The following is a 16,826-nucleotide window of genomic DNA, read 5'->3' on the forward strand; positions in this document are numbered from 1 at the left end:
TGAAGCGGGTGGGGGCAAAGCTCAGCCGGAAGTGAGGTCCTGGCTGGTTGGCCACAGGAAGCAGTGATTTCAAATGTCAGACAGAAAGGCAAACCCAGAAACAGGGCAGTGAGCCAGAGGCCGTGAGCCTGACCCACACATCTGGGTTCTTCCTTCTCTGTCAGCTGCCCTCCCACACACCTCCGTCCAAGCTGATGAATATGATTCCTCCATATGCCCCCAGAGACTGGCTTAAACTCAATTGCAATAGTCTTCTCATTTTTTTAAAAGCTTATTTATGCATCCGTCTTTCCCTTTACTCTGTAAGCTGCTGGAGGGCAGAAATTTGTGTCTTGTTTATAAATGCAGCTCTGTACACACACACAAAATAAGCTTTTAGATGCTATGGACACTGAGATGAGGAAGGGCACAGCTCCCACTTTGGATGTTACAGACACACATGGAAATACATAAATAAATAAAGCTGGGTAAAACAAATGAACAGCTCTTCAAAAACTGAGTCACCTTCCCACTGTCTATAAGTATCACACCAGACATGTTTAAGCTGCAGTTTTTAAAAATATATATATATATTTTATTGATTATACTATTACAGTTGTCCCAATTTTTCCTCCTTTGCCCTCCTTTGCATAGTATCCCCATTCCCTCCAGGAACCCCCACCCTCCAGTTCATGTCCATGGGTCATGCATGTAAGTTCTTTGGCTTCTCCATTTCATATACTGTTCTTTTTTATATAGTGTTGTTCAGGTACAGTTGTCTCCATTTTCCCACCACTACTTTCCCCTGCCCTGTGGTTTTAGCTTGACTTATAGGAAATTAGGAGTTAACTCGCAGCACCTTAGCTTTCTATGTTGCCCTTTTTTCTCCCACACTGTTAAGAAGCCAGCTCTAATTGAGTAGTTGCACTAGAGGAGCTCACCATTTAATAAATGCTATTGGTGAATCCTCTTGCAATGTAAATACTCTTCCCTCTAACTTATCAGCTTCTTTTTCCTTATGGATGTTGGGGGGATGCTTGTCTGTCAAGACCCTACTGATTCCTATGAATATTCCTTATTCTGGAGGGCCACCTGCAACTCTTTGTGTCTAGGTAAAAGGGGAAGCATTAAACCTCTATTTTCTACTTCCCACTTCTTTACTACTCTTACTGCAGATTCCATACTTGGGCTTTTGTTCCTGTGAAGAATTGGGAGAAACTGGAATATGGCAGCTGACAGACCCACCCATCCTTCCTCTTACCCATGGGCCAACTGGAGGCTTCAACTGGAGAGAGACCTTGCTACAAGACTGAACCACACCAATGAAGAAGGAAAAGGGCTTGCAAACGTCTTTGGAGAAGTGTCTTTTTGTGTGTTTAAAACAGTGAAAAAGTCTGCACCCCATTATAAGCAGACAGCTCAGAATAATTTGCATACTTCCTTTGATGCTTTAAAATTCTTGTAATGAGACTGTGTGTAAGGAAAAAACAAAACTTGATTCAGGGATAAAATTCATTCTGTCTCTGGACTCTTACCTAGCTAACAAGGATTTCAAGGATGGTTGCCGTAATTTGAGGCACCTGCTAAGGCAGAGGATGCATCCTTCCTTCCCCCAGCGCACCGCCAAGGCCCCTGAGCCCTCACGTAGGGGCGCCAACCCAGCCTGAGGAAGGATACAGGAGGAAGGAGGGTATCCAGACTCCAGCTGGAGCAACAGTGAGCTGCCAGTTTAGAGATGGGACTTTCTCTTTAACTCCGTGTTCCAGTCAGACAAAACCACGCTGAAGGATTCTTATCAGGCTCTCAGAAAACGTGTCCTACAGAGCATCTTTCTAAGTTACACATCAAAATATGCTCTCAGTGTGACCCCCAGTGCTGCTGGGTCTGGATGCATGCCCTGAGGACTCAGATGTTCCTCTGGTGCTGCCAGCTTTCTCCAGAGCAGCTGCCTGTATCTGTGAAACGGGGGACAAGGCACACTTGCTCTCCAAAGCACTTTTGGCTACTCAGGAGGAAAATAAGATAACTGTGTGAAGTACTCAACTGTAGGAACAAAGAACTTGCAAAATATAAAGTGATTCTTAATTAACCGTGTTGCGACCAAAAGAGCCACTGACTTCTGAATCACCGTGGTTGCTTGTCCTTGGCCCTGGAGTCTGGACTATGGTCACTGGGTTAAGGCAGTTGGTGTTTTGAAAGGATGTGTGTGACATACATTTTTTAGTCAGCAAAAAGCTCATTCTTGTGCAATATGGACATCTAGAAACCATACCAAGGATCAGGTTGTTGTTCATTCACATACAGCACATGTCCATCATAACAGGACATCCACAAATGCACCAGTTGTAGCAGGGATGCATAACGAAGTCAGGGAGCTAACGGAAATGACAGTCTTGACAGCACGGCTACGCGGGCTGTCCTTTTGTGTTTGTTTTTCTATAATAATTTTAAATATATAGGTAGGGCAACTTAAGGAAAGTTGAGAGAAGCACATCCTATGGTTTCTCTTCACACCTGCTTCCTGAATCAAGAAGGAGGTTAGCTAAAGAAAATAAATGACAATCAAGCCAAAACATCAGTTATCAATGTCTACTTGATTGTGTGACAAGCTGAGTGCTGACGGCAGCAGACAGTGGTCTGGTCTGGTCTGTGTAGCATACACGTGCAAAATGAAATCCCAGCCACTTAAAGAGCATTAGTGCAAGACAAATCAATATATATTGTAGCATAGCATAGGCTTCAAAACCCAAATGCATAAAATATGGTAAATATGGTGTATAGAAAATAGCCCTGACTGGTGTGGCCCAGTGGATTGAGTACCAACTTGCAAACCAAAGGGTTGCCAGTTCAATTCCCAGTCAGGGCAGAGAGAGACAACCATACACTGAGGTTTCTCTCCTCTTTCTCCCTCCCCTCCCCCTCTCTAAAAATAAATAAATAAATAAATAAATAAATAAATAAATAAATAAATAAATAATAGGTCTATGCTCCTATTGGAAATGGGAATGTAATGATTCCCTGGAAAGAAGAGGAGTGAAAGGATGCTGTCCTTGTGTGTTAATCAGCAAGAGGATTATAGTTGGGGTTTAAAAGTCACTTAAAGAAATATGTCATAAATTTTACATTTTAAGGAGCAAATCTGGATTTCTTCTGGCATTGCACAAACACCGTCCAGCTTCTGAGTATAGAAGTAACTCTATGCTGACATCATTAAAGTTTTAACCTTAAAATTGGTGAAATACTCTCATTAAAGGGTTTAAGAGAAACATCACATTACAGTTCATATAATGTTGCTACCATTCTTTTATCTGTAAGGAAGTGAATCAGATCAATAATGTATATTAGATTCTGAACAAATTTTCATGGTCTTTCAATGCTCAGAATCATGCTTGAATACCTCTCATGCAATTCCCTTGAAAATAGTAGCAGTATGTTCTGGGCTGTGTCTGTACTTACACAGAATGGAGTTCAGAATGGGTTATCCTCTCCCTCCCTCTGGGTTGTCTGCGTCCTGTGGCGACCTGATAGGTCAGTGTAGCTGGGCCACCGTCCATGGTCCTTAGTCCAAAGCAGACAGAGCCTTGGGCTATTGTCTACATGAGCAAAAGGAGACAGAAGTCTGAAACAGTTTTCTGAATAATTTGAGTGGAAAACCCTGAGTAAGGTAAGAGTTTATTCCTCTGCTGTAATAATCCAGATTGCTTTTTAAAATGGCCTGAATATCTGAACTCACAATAAATTCTCTTTTCACATCTATTTAAACAACTAAACTTGAGCTCCAAATGAGAAATTCTTTGGAAATCGTGTTGAATAATAAAAGAAAAATGATTTCATACTCATCCAAATCCTCCAGGTTGATATTAGAACCTGAAGTTTAGACCAGTTGTTTTTGATCTGAGCCTGGTGCTTATTAAGAACAAATGTTGAGCCCTGGCTGGCATAGCTCAGTGGATTGAGCGTGGGCTGCGAACCAAAGTGTCGCAGGTTCGATTCCCAGTCAGGGTACATGCCTGGGTTGCAGGCCATGACCCCCAGCAGCTGCACATTGATGTTTCTCTCTCTCTCTCTCTCCCCCTCCCTTTCCTCTCTAAAAATAAATAAATAAAATATTTAAAAAAAAGAACAAATGTTGATGGGGTGGGGTGGGAGAAGAAAGGGAGGAAGGAAAGGCCAGATACAAAAACCAAATGGTTTCTTGTAGAGAGGATATTTTTTAATCTGAGACAAACTGAGATGGAATTAGCCAGAGGATTTAACATGGGATTGAGAGCAAAACATTCTGCCGCTTATACCAGGGGCTGCGTCAGTCCTCTCGTACCCTGGCGTTGGCCAGTGCTAGGACTTTGGTTTCTGAGATTTTAAAATGCCACATCTATGCCCCACTGGACAAGAACAGTCCGCGCATTTTCACATACAAGCTAGAGTTTCAGGTTCCCAGGCCCTGTCTCCATTACCACAGGGGTGGCTCGGAGCTCACCACTTACCCTTGCTTGGACTTCAGAGCACAGGGTTTTCCATGACATTCGGATTCGTGCAGTTTGAGTGGCTAATTAAATGGCCATCTGGTGGCTGAAAGAGGGAGGTCTTGTTTACCCTGTAGGAAGGGCTTCCAGGAGTTTCTACTTTTTATTTGAATTATACTTTAACCAAAGAATTATTTTAAAATAACCTTATATTTGAAAGATGATTTTGCAAAAATAAAAATAAAATATAATATTTTCTGGAGTGATGTCAGTTTGGTAAATCACTGTTGCTAATTTCTTGCATTTTAGGCTGATGTGGTCACTTTTCTGTCAGTGGTATTTGGAATGCATATCAGTGGCCCTCCAATTGTGTCCAGCATCCCCACAATGCATGTTTTCTACTCAGCTAGCTGTGTTTGTATTAAACAAAGCTTGTTCTTTCAGTCTCCCAGTGTTATTGGGAACTGATTGAAGAGCTACAGTGAGAGAAGTTCCTATCTCATCACCTTTGTTTGAGAAGAGCTTTCCTGTGTGGTAAAAAAGGAGGCAATTCCTTTGTAATCTAGGTACTCTGCTGCCCAGGGTTGAAGTTGAAAGCAGTGCTGAACTGCTCTTTTGAATTTACTCTAAGTAAAGTGTGTGTTAGAATGCAGATGAACTTCCTTTCATTTTCACAGGCACTGTCACAATTATACCTGCAGGAATTTCTCAGCTAATGGGGCACAGGGTTCTTTGCATTTAAATTGTGGTCCCGCCCCTGTGTGTGACAACTTAGAGCTGCTAGTTGCCTGTGAGGAGCGGAAGAAATTCGCCTGCTAGGCTGGGGACAGCAGCGATTTAGCATGTATTGAGTTTAATATTCACTCACAGAGGTGAAGGGGGAATGTTCCCTTAGGGGATGGCAGATGCTTTTCATCTTTAAACAAAGGATTAAAATGAGATTTGCTTCTCTTTAATACTTCAACATAGTGAATTTTCCTAGGAAAGTGACTAGCCATTACAAAAAGTCAAGGGAAGGAAAAGCATTGCCTCTATGATACAGAAGAAATAACTTGATTTTTCAGTACATGTAATATGTTCAGTACATGTAGGTTTACAACTAAAGTGATTAGTAGTCAAATTTAATATACTATTGGTTCTTATGAATGTTTTACACGGCACGACGTAGCTGCCATTACTCCCACAGAAACCGAAACTTTGCCACTGTTCTATTCTTGGACTCTGTACAGGACATGCACGGGAAACGCATACTGCTCCTTTCTCTGATTGCCACTCAACATGAGAACACCAGCCAAGTAACGCACAGGCCATTCTAAACCTGTTCTCGGAGGTCTGTTGGTTTCTTTCTCCTTTATAAGGCTATTGTATCCGTTTCCCCGGTTATTCGGGTGTATTTATTTGATGAAGGAGGTCTGTAAAAGAGAAACCACGCCTATTTGTATCGTCAAGGTACCTGTAAACCACCTGTGGCATCTGCGCTTTCCTGGTTGCGTGCCCTCGCAGCTGCAGCTCCCTCCAGGTGTGATGAGTTCGTCCCATCCCAGGCCCATCTCCACCCAAGAGGCTCGTTGGCTATTTAATAAAGAGAAACTGTGTCCTCAGTCAATCAGAGCGATCTCACGGTAAATTCCGAGTGGTCTCTATTTCCACCACGGTTGCAGGTTAGGTTACTGTGGTCATTATGGTTGTGCAAATATCCACTAAGAGCACGATTCCTGGCCCAGGGCCCGAGGGACCATTGATGCGGAGGGAAGCGGGAGGATGATCCAACAGCCCTGAGGCCCGGCCCCTGCCAGCCAGACATCCTTCCTTCCCCCCGGGGTGCCAGGAAAGGAAGCGCCCAAGGCTTCCGGCTGCCTGTACAAGCCTTTGCTCCCAACCCGCCCCTGTGAGGTCCTGCAGAAACCACCGGTGTAGGGAAGACGGTTTGGGTGGGCGGGAAAGGAGGCCATGGCCCTGCAGTACTCCCATCCACTTAACTTGCTACAGTCTATTGTTACAGCTGTTCTACTCCATCAGTAGTTATTGTCATTCATCTCTTCCACAGAGCCCATTTTTAAAGTAAGGGTATGTTAAGCTAATAGATTTTCAGTAACCACGTGTGAAAACTGATGCCTAGGAAAGGAATGCGGATTTTCATGGACACCCCCAGCTCCTGCCCTGGAAGTTTGACTTCCTGCAAAAACCTAACAGTTAAGCTCACTTCCAGCAACAGGCCAACCTAGGTTTAGCCTTGTGGCTGGTTCTTAGTTGTCTGCTTGATGGGTTCCCAAACTCGTTTTGCCCTTTTCTCATGTATGTAAAAGCTGTCTGCAAACATCCAAAGAAAATAAATCAGTGTGCTTTGGATTTATTTAAGCTAAAATCAACAAAATGTTTTTGTAAATTGAGAACCAAAAAAGCCTTCCTTTTGAAGAAAGATATACTTCATTTTGCCAGAAATCAACATGTTCCCCCCTCCCCAGAGAGGGCTTAATCCTGGCCATGAAAAGATACCGAGGTTCATTCAGCTAGCTGGTTGCCAATGTGCCAATGGGGCAAGTCAGAAGGTCTGTGTGTCACTGGGGAAGTCGGATAAAGTCCCAGAGAAGTCAGGCAAAGCTGGTGAGGGTCCTGGCTCAGCTGCTGACAGGACTGCTTGGACCCATTTCACCTGCATGATTGATTGTTTACAGTATGGTTGTAATTATCGAATGGAACAACAAATACAAAGTACCTAGTACACTACATGCTAATAAACAAGATCTTTTACTAAGGCCAAGCTAAACATTACATATATAGCCATTTTCTTGTCTATGGGGAATATCAAGGACAAGGAACAAAAATGGCCTCATTCATACTAATATCACTTTACTGTTCTCCCCATAAGTTAGCTTCTGTGGTGAAAGTGGCTGTGTTGGTTGAATTCTGTGCTTTGTCGAAGAGGCTGCCTTAATGATTTACTACCTTCCCTTTGTACAACTTTATAAAGGCTTAAAAACACATTTTTGTTTTATTCTCATCAGCATTTTACAAGGTTAGGAGATCAACCCTTACTATTAACTCATTGTGTGAAACTAGGAATCTTAGGTTGTGAACTCACTCATCATTCTACAATATTGACTGAACACTGTTCCGAGCAGGGTGGCAGGCTGGAGCTACCGTAGCACATAAGAAAGCAATGTACCTGTGCCCATGTAGTAGAGAGATGGACAATGAACACATAACTAGGCAAGATACATAATTACAGCTGTTGATCAATACTGTCTGGGGGAAAAAACTGGGTTTTGTGGGGCAGGGGGTACTACTTTAGATCTTATGGGCAGGTATGGTGTCCTGAGCAGGTGGCAATTAAATGACAGTTAAGGCTGAATAGAAGTTGGTCATGGTGAAGAGCTAAATGAGGAAGGTTCCAGGAAGAAGGGAGTGCAGAAGTCCCCAAGTAGAAAGGAGCCAGCCGGGTTAGAACAGAAGGGCTCAGGAAACTAAAGCTTGGTAAGGACAGCAGGAAGTGGGAGAAATGAGGTTGGAGAGACCCACAGACATGGGGTCCTATGCAGCAGAGACCAGCAACCTGTCACCCACAAGCAGAATGTGGCCCACAGCCCATGTCTGGACATCCCACGAGCTAGGGATGTTTTTACAGCCTGTGTTTGTAGGGCCCACAATCATAAGGGTTGAAAAACATAAAAAAAGAATACTGTTTTATGTCACATGATAATCATATGAAACTCAAATTCCAATGTCTATAAATAAAGTTTTATTAGTACACAGCCACACTCATTCATTTATATATTGCCTGTGGCTACTTCCAGGATACTGGGGCAGAAGTCCATTGTAGAAGAAGCCACATGGCCTGCAAGCCAGAAGTATTCACTACCTGACTCTTTACAGAAAAAGTTTGCTGACTTCTGTTGCAGATAAGGATGAAGCATTCGGATTTTGTTCTAAGTCTAAGGAGTCTGGCAGAGAAGCTAGTTTACCTGGCATAACAAATTCATAGATTGGTGGTGTCCAGTGGCTGGCAAAGTGGTAGCAGCATGTCATTTATACATGTAAACTTTCTAAATTCCCTTAACAACCTTATTTGGTAGATACTATTATTATTCCCAATTTACCAAAGAGGAAAGCTGAAGACCTGACCAGTGTGGTGTGGTTTGGCATCGTCCTAAAAGTGAAAGCTCACTGGTTTGATTCCTAGTCAGGGCATAGGCCTGGGTTGTGGATTTGGTCCCTGGGTCAAAGCATGTGTGAGAGGCAACCAACTGATGTTTCTCTCACATCGATGTTCCTCTCCCTATTTCTCCCTCACTTCCGCTCTCTCTAAGAATAAGTAAATAAAAATCTTTGAAACAAAGTAGAAGCTGAGTCTTAAAAGAATTCAAGAATTTGCTCAAAGTCACATGGCTAGTAAGTGTTAGAGCTGAGATTTGAGCCTTGTCAGCCCAGTTCTAGAGCCTGGATTAATAGCTTAAAATGTTTTCCTAAAGAAATTTTAAAGGAAGGACTGCAGAACCCCGAGGCAACTGGGGGTACCTGGGTTCTTCAGAACACGGTTTGGAAACAACTGTTTTCATTCTATCCTCTCGTTTGGGATGGAGACACTGAGGGAAGTAGCATGTCCTGGGAGGGAGCATGAGACCTGATATTGGACCTTGCTGTCCTGTGGTGCATCTCCCACACCACAGTGTCCTTCTGAAATCAGCTCAGACTCTGGGTGTTTTAACAGGAATGGGTTCTAGGCAGAAACTGTAAGGACAAAAGCGTATACTTTCTGTCCTTTTCCAGGCACATCTGACCTACCCAGTCCCTGTGGGGACATGACACAGCTCCAGGTGTTTGAGGCCTGCAGATGAATGGGGGGCGGTCTCCAGGCCTCTGTGCTGGGCACTTGGGTGCTCTGTTTAACCCACACCTCCCAGTCACCCTGTGCTGTACTTGTTCTCCCCACTTCACAGAAGAGGAAATAGGTACCAAGGGGCAAGCCATTCGCTCAGGCTACACGGCTGCTAGTGAAAGGGCCCAGGCAGCAAGCCTAGGTTTGTTTGCCTCCTACTCCCACACACATCCCACTAAGGCTCTGCTGCTCCTAGGAAGCCTTTTTCTCAATTGCTAACTAATCATAAAGGCTGCTGCTCTCGCTTAGAAACTCCACTGTCACTTTGTGTGAGATTACAGCAGTGCCCCAAGAACCCCAGGCCTGAGTGTGAGCCAGCCATTTGCAGCATCTGCTGGGAAATGCAGGTGAAGCCCTCTTTTGCCCAGGCCTTGGGAAAGGCCATGGGTTCTTCACAGAAGCCATGAAAGGGCAAAAAGAAAGTTTAGTTCTCTCTCATAATTGCAGCAAAAACCCAGTGGCTTCTACACATGGGGAAATCCCCTATCTTTTGTGACCCCTAAAACAGTCAGTTTCACCTATTTAATAAATGTCTTCTTTTTCAATTTTTTCTTCCTGACAATCTACGTTGACCAAGGTGATGATGGGGAATAAAGACTATGTTTGTTTATTTCTCTAAAATCTGTCCCTATGCTGCCACCTCATCAAATGACATTTCCAGGATATGGGGTCAAAAATGACAAATGGGCTGCCAGTTGCAAGGCTTCCCACATACAAGGTGGTCAGTGGACATTTTTTGATTAGGAATAGGTAAAAGGTCACTCCCTGCCCACTATGCTCCAACCTCATCTTTTCCCTCCACCCTGTTAAGCAGCCACATCGGCTACTTACCCCTGTGGAACCCACTATGGGCTGAAGGCTGAAGTGTGGGTGACGAAAGAGTCGGAAAGACCATAAAAACCACAAGTGCATGTCACTCACAAGCCTGCTTTGCAGCATTTCCTCCACAACCCATTTTTATTCTCTGAGTCCAATAAACTCTCGTGACATTTATCAAGTTTTGTGACCAGTTCAATATCACACCCATGGATAAAAAAGATATACTTATTCTTGCCCATTGAAATTTAAAGTAAGATTCTACTTAATGCTCTGGAAGAATTAAAAGTCAGGCATCCTTTTAGGTTTCAGAGCAAAAGGAGCAGTGTTTATATCTCAAATGGAAAGTTCCTTCATTCTTTCATTCACTAGTTCATGTGGCTCACTTATATTTCAAGTGCTGCTGTGGGTCAGGTTCCCTAAGCCAGATGTGGAGAGGGACATTTGCATGTGGGAGCCTATCAGATGCTGCTCTAGGAACAACACTTGTGAAGGAAGCAAGATCAGGTAGAGAGAGCAGCTGAATTGAAATGCAGTCACAACAAAGGCCTCAGCTGATCAGGATCTCGTGAGAGGTCTGGAGCTGGAACCTTCCCTTCAGAGTTGCTCCAATTTGAGGCAAGGGGACAGGACTTTTAAGTCCCATCCTGTGTGCCCCATGGAGGAAGTGTGACCTTGGGTGTACTGGTTCTCTTCCACTGACTTCTCAGAGTGGAGCCCAGCAGGCATGTCTCATCTTTCCAGCCTCTGAGGGGTCAACCAAGAGAGAATCTGGGTGGTACATCAGAGTGTATGCCCCAAGTGCCAACTAAGGACCAGCATATTGATTTAACTACTTTTGCTAACCTTGACATTTTTCGCTGAATTAGGAGACTATCATGAAAAGCAGTGTGGGAGCATACCCATTTCCCATTATTTAAAGTTTTCCTACAATTGATTCAATTTAATAAATGAGTATTAGAACTATACTATGGTAAACAACCTAGAAGTCTAGCTACAGATGAATGAGTAAACAGACTGTGGCATAGTCTTACTGAACTTCTCAGCAACAGAAAAGAATGAACTCTCTGCATATACTGCACCATAGATGGAGCTTCAAATACATGTGCTGAGTGAGAGAAGCAAGACAAAAGAAAACACACAGTGTACGATTCCACTTATGTAAAATTCTGCAAAACTAAAACTAATCTATAGTGACAAGCCGATCAGTGGTTGTTTTGAGAAGGGATGTGAGGCCCTGGCTGGCATGGCTGTTGGCTGGACATCATCCTGTAAACTGAAAGTTCATGGGTTCAACTCCTCCCTCTCCCCACCCCACCCCCACTTCCTTCCTCTCTCTCTGGAATCAATGGATATATCCTTGGGTGAGGATTTAAAAAAAAAAAGGAGGGATCTTAGATAGAGAACAAACTAATAGCTGTCAGACGGGAAGGGGTTGTGGGGCTGGGTGAAAGGTGAAAAGATTAAGCAAAAAGAAAACAAAAACAAAACAAAAAACCCTCATAGACAACAGCACAGGGATTACCAATGGGAAAGGAGGTAGTGGAGGTAGAAGAGCACAAAAAAGGCATAAACAGTGATGGAAGAAGACTTAACTTGGGGTAATGAACACACAGTACAATATACAGATGAGGTATTACAGAATTGTACCCCTGAAACCTGTATAATTACATTAACCAAGGTTGCTCCCATTAAATTCAAATAATAATTATAATAAAATAATAAAAAGGCAAGGGAGAACTTTTGAGGGTGACGGATATTTGATTGTAGTGATGAATTGATAGGTGTACGGATAGGTCAAAACTTATCAAATTGTCCACTTCAAATATGCATAGCTCATTGTCAAATAGATGTTAATAGAGCTGTTTTTAAGACAACTGTACTGTGAAAGTGTCTGGGCCAGGCCTTGCGAGCACTGTGACAAATAAGGAACAAACTGGCTTCAGGCAGCTCAGAGTCTAGCAAAGGAGACTGATGTATATTAAACTAAATATAATGCAAATAAAAATAAAAACTAGTATGATTTAAATTCAAAATTATTGTGGGGGGAAGTAGAGAATTTATTTTTTTTAGGAGTATATAGGATAGTAACAGCTAACTCATACAGTATTTACTATGTGCCAGTCACTTAAGTACATTTGATGTCTTTAATTTTCACAACAACCTGGTGTATGGAGGCTGTCATTCCACCTGTTTCACAGTTTCACAGTTTCAACTGTTTCACAGTTGAGGAAACTAAGGCTGTGGTTCCAGAATCCATGTTCTTAATCACTAGTTACTACCACACTCTGAGAAGTGCCACATTTGATTTGGGCCTTGCAGGATGAATCGAGTCTCCCCAGAAAGAGAAGGCCATTTCTGGCAGGGAGGACCAATTACAATGCAGTATGCCCACACCTGTGCTTGAAATACAGCCAGAATTGTCTATGGGTCCACGCTGGGGAGTAGTGACAGGGGAGCTGGGAAGGTGGATGGGGTCTGGGCATGAGTGGCCTTGAGTGACTTGCTCAATAGTTTGGACTATAACCTTCAGGTAAAAGGAAACCACTGAGAGTTATGAGTAGAAGAATAACATCAAATTTGAGTTTTAGAAAGAGAATGGAAAATAAAGAGAAAGTCTATCTGTCTGCAGTTAAATGAACACCTGGCAGATTTTATGTGAATCTTTCATGGGTATTGTACTAAAACCCATCACATCAATAGATTTGATAGATTGCACGGTAAATTTAAGTTTCAATCTCAGAATATTTCATTCTCTGGTCATTTAAGTCCTATATTCATTCTGTTTTCACTTATGTTTCTCTGTGTTTTTTTACCCAACAGAAAATTACAGAAAACCACAAGTAGAAGCAACATGATCCTTCAGTAGTCCCCCTACCTGGATTTAGTTCAAAATTAGTTCAACTATTTTCCCCCACTGGCTTAAAATAAAGAGTCTCATGATGGCGTTTTAACTTTTCTTTCTTGTAAAAGTGTTTTTTTACCTCCTTCTAGATTCAAGTTATATAAGCTCAAGATCTGAAACACCAGCCAATATCTCTGTCCGGACGTGTTGCTGACACCAGGATGCCACACCTGGCAGTACTGGAGGGAATGTTCTCTCCTCCTGTACTCTGACTGGAAGTATTAGAAATTCCTATAAAGAATGTAGCACTCTCCTAGGTGCAAATGTGAGAGATTGTTAACTGGCCAAGGTCAATTCCCACCTCCTATGGGAGGCCCAGAGAGATACCTCATGTGCAATGTCCTTGGGCTTTCTTAAGGTGGTATGAGACAGGTTACAAAAATAGAGCCTCACCCCAAAGCAAGGACACTGCATTAGTAGGAAAATCAAATACTCAGACACCAATGGAACCTTAACTATAGAAACTAGAGTCCATGGAGTAGAATCTTATGAGGAAAAAATAATAATCAGACCAAAGACTCAGAAGTGTTTGTTTGTACTCTCAGTTCTGCCATAGACTCATTGTTCTACCCCAAGCAAACTCTTTAATTCTTTATTATACAAATGGTGCAATGCCACAGTCACTCTCTGCTTCCATAAGTAAGTCAATATATCTCAATATAATCAACCAAGCAAGGAGAACCTTCTGTGACTCTAGCCACACCAGCAAATAGGAGAGTCAGGGCTAGCTCCCACAGCCCTTGGTTTCTATTCTAGAACACTCTCACAGCCAGTATTGCTCAAACTTCCCTTGTGATACTGTGCTGCCACCCTTCAAGGCCAGGCAGGTCCATGGTATTTGCACAGACAGAATAATATTCATAGAGCAGTTGGGATGTCTGGCATGCCTTTATTCATGGGTGGGCAAGCCACACACACTGAAAACTGCATGTCTATCTGCATGTCTCTGCATAGCACATGTCATGGCCCTTGCTCCCCAGATGGCACCCATCGTGGCACCTGTCTCCTTGTGTGTCTCTCATTATTGCACCCAGCAGGGAGTCCTTACCTATTTAAGTACTAGAGAGGAACAAAGCTGGAAAACTGCCTGAACATTATATAACATAACATAATTCTGCACATGCAAGCCCATTTCATGTTATGGGAACAGTTTATCAGACCCAGTCTCAAGGCTATGAGAACACTGGTTATCAGACCCCTCCAAAGCTATGAGAACCCTGCTTCCCTTAGTTACCAGACACCTGGGTAAGAAAGCCAGACTGCCTCCATTTATGCTACAGATACCTAGAGAGCTTATTAAATAGACAGGTGACTCCTCATTCAAGTGAAATTCTGATTTAATCAATCCAGGCTGACTCTGGCAATCTGCATTTTTTAGCTGATATTTCAAGGCATTCGTATCACCATATAATTTAAGACATATTAGATTGTGCTAAACTTCTTAAGAAAGCTCTCTTTTCTCTCTTTTTATTCTCTTTCTACCTTTTGAAATAGGTAAAATATTTTAAAGACGTTTTTGATGGATAGGATTTTCCCTATCAAATGATTGACACATTTACAGAATATTAACACTCATGTCAATTACAACCAGTAAATATCATTTCCTTTACAATTTTCCAAACATTACAGATGAGCTTCTATTTTCTAAACATAAGTTTATTAGTATGTTGCTATGTGCCCCTGGAAAAATGAAATCAAGTCTATCTCAATTTGTTCAATTATTGAAGATTAAATACCAATATTGTTCATCTGTATATTGTCACCCCCACTACATCACATTGTCCTAAAAATAAGGATTTATCTGTCATATCTGATTCTGTCTTAAAACAATGTGTGCTAGGGTACTTCTGGACAAAATGGAGGCATAGGTAGATACACTGTGCCCCCTCTCACAACCAAAAGAAGGACAACAAAAAAGTTTAAAAACAAAAAACAACCAGAGTTGCCAGAAAATCAAATTGTATTGAAGTCTGACAACCAAGGAGTTAAAGAAGAAATATTCATCCAGACTAGTAGGAGGGGTAAAGATGGGAAGCAGAGGCAGAGAGGACTCGCAGCAAGATGGTGACTGGAGGACTGGGCAAGGTAGTGGATGGCAGAGTGTGCAATTCCAATTTCTGTGTGCATAAACCAGGGGGAACAACTGGGGAGAGAGACAGACTGCACAACCCAGGGTTCCAGCACATGGAATATAAAGCCTCAAAACCTCTGACTGAAAAAACCTGTGGGTGTTTCGACAGTGGGAGAAACTCCCAGCCTCACAGGAGAGTTTGCTAGAGACACCCACAAGGTCCTAGAATGTACAGAAACCCACTCACCTGGGAATCAGCACCAGAAGGGCCCAATTTGCTTGTGGGTAGCCAGGGAAATGACTGAAAGCTGGCAGAGAGCTAAGCAAGCAGTATTGTTCCCTCTCGACCCCTCCCCCACAGAAAGCACCACAAACCGCAAAATGCCTTGTCTTGCCCTGCCCTGGCAAATACCTAAGGTTCTGACCCTTACTACATATCAGACCCACTAAGACAAAAAAACTATGGCCCAAATGAAAGAACAGATCAAAACTTCAAAAATAGAACTAAGCAATGAAGAGATAGCCAACCTATCAGATTCAGAGTTCAAATCACTGATAATCAGAATGCTCAAAGAAATGGCTGAGTATGCTCACAAAATGAAGTAAAGAGTGAAGGCTATGTAAAGTGAAATAAAGGGAAAATGTACAGGGAACCAACAGTGAAAGGAAGGAAACCAGGGCTTAAATCAACAATTTGGACCAGAAGAAAAAATATACATTCAACCAGAACAGAATGAAGAAATAAGAATTTAACAAAATGAGAAGAGGTTTAGGAACCTCCAGGACAACTTGAAAGGTTCCAACATCTGAATCCTAGGGGTACCAGAAGGAGAAGAGGAAGAGCCAAAAATTGAAAACTTACTTAAAAAAATAATGAAGGAGAACTTCCCTAATCTGACAAAGGAAATAGACTTCCAGGAAATCCAGGAAGCTCACAGAGTCTGAAAGAAGTTGGACCCAAAGAAGCACACACCAAGGCACATCATAATTATATTACGTAATATTAAAGATAAGGAGAGAATCTTAAAAGCAGCAAGAGAAAAGGAGAGCATTACCTACAAAAGAGTTCCCATAAGACTATCAGCTGATTTCCCAAAAGAAATCTTGAAGGCAAGAAGGGCCTGGAAAGAAGTATTCCAAGTCATGAAATGCAAAGACCTACATCCAAGATGACTCTATCCAGCAAAGCTATCATTTAGATTGGGAGGGCAGATAAAGTGCTTCCCAGATAAGGTCAAGTTAAAAGAGTTCATCATTGCCGAACCCTTATAATATGAAATGTTAGAGGGACTTATCTAAGAAAAAGAAGATCATCAAAAATATGAATGGTAAAATGACAACAAACTCACAACTATCGACAACAAAACCTAAAAAAAACCAACAAAAAAAACCTAAGCAAACAACTAGAACAGGAATAGAATCACAGAAATGGAGATCACATGGAGGGATATCAGCAGGGAGGGGGAGGGGTGAGAATGTGGCAAAAGGTACAGGGAATAAGAAGCATAAATGGTAGGTACAAAATAGACAGGGGGAGGGTAAGAATAGTATAAGAAATGGAGAAGCCAAAGAACTTATATGTACAACCCATGGGAATGAACTAAGGAGGGAGGGAATGCTGTGGGGGGGGTTGCAGGGCAGAGGGGAATAAAGGGGAAAAATGGGACAGCTGTAATAGTGTAATCAAGAAAATATATTTTTGAAAAAGAATTCAGG

The 16,826-nt window shown here is 42.4% G+C and overlaps 1 protein-coding gene across 1 annotated transcript in view; it reads left to right on the top strand.

Moving 5' to 3' along the window:
- UBASH3B (ubiquitin associated and SH3 domain containing B) overlaps window positions 1–4,023 on the top strand; it is a 152,485-nt gene extending 148,462 nt beyond the window's left edge. Inside the window, exon 14 of the mRNA XM_045860279.1 lies at window positions 1,155–4,023. Within this exon, the coding sequence (XP_045716235.1) occupies window positions 1,155–1,292 (138 nt within the window). The 3' untranslated portion in view covers window positions 1,293–4,023. The remainder of the gene's footprint in view (window positions 1–1,154) is intronic.
- Window positions 4,024–16,826: the final 12,803 nt, after the last annotated feature.

This window comes from Phyllostomus hastatus, unplaced genomic scaffold, assembly GCF_019186645.2.
Source record: "Phyllostomus hastatus isolate PE091 unplaced genomic scaffold, TTU_PhHast_1.1 phas_scaffold_193, whole genome shotgun sequence".
Taxonomy (NCBI): domain Eukaryota; kingdom Metazoa; phylum Chordata; class Mammalia; order Chiroptera; family Phyllostomidae; genus Phyllostomus; species Phyllostomus hastatus.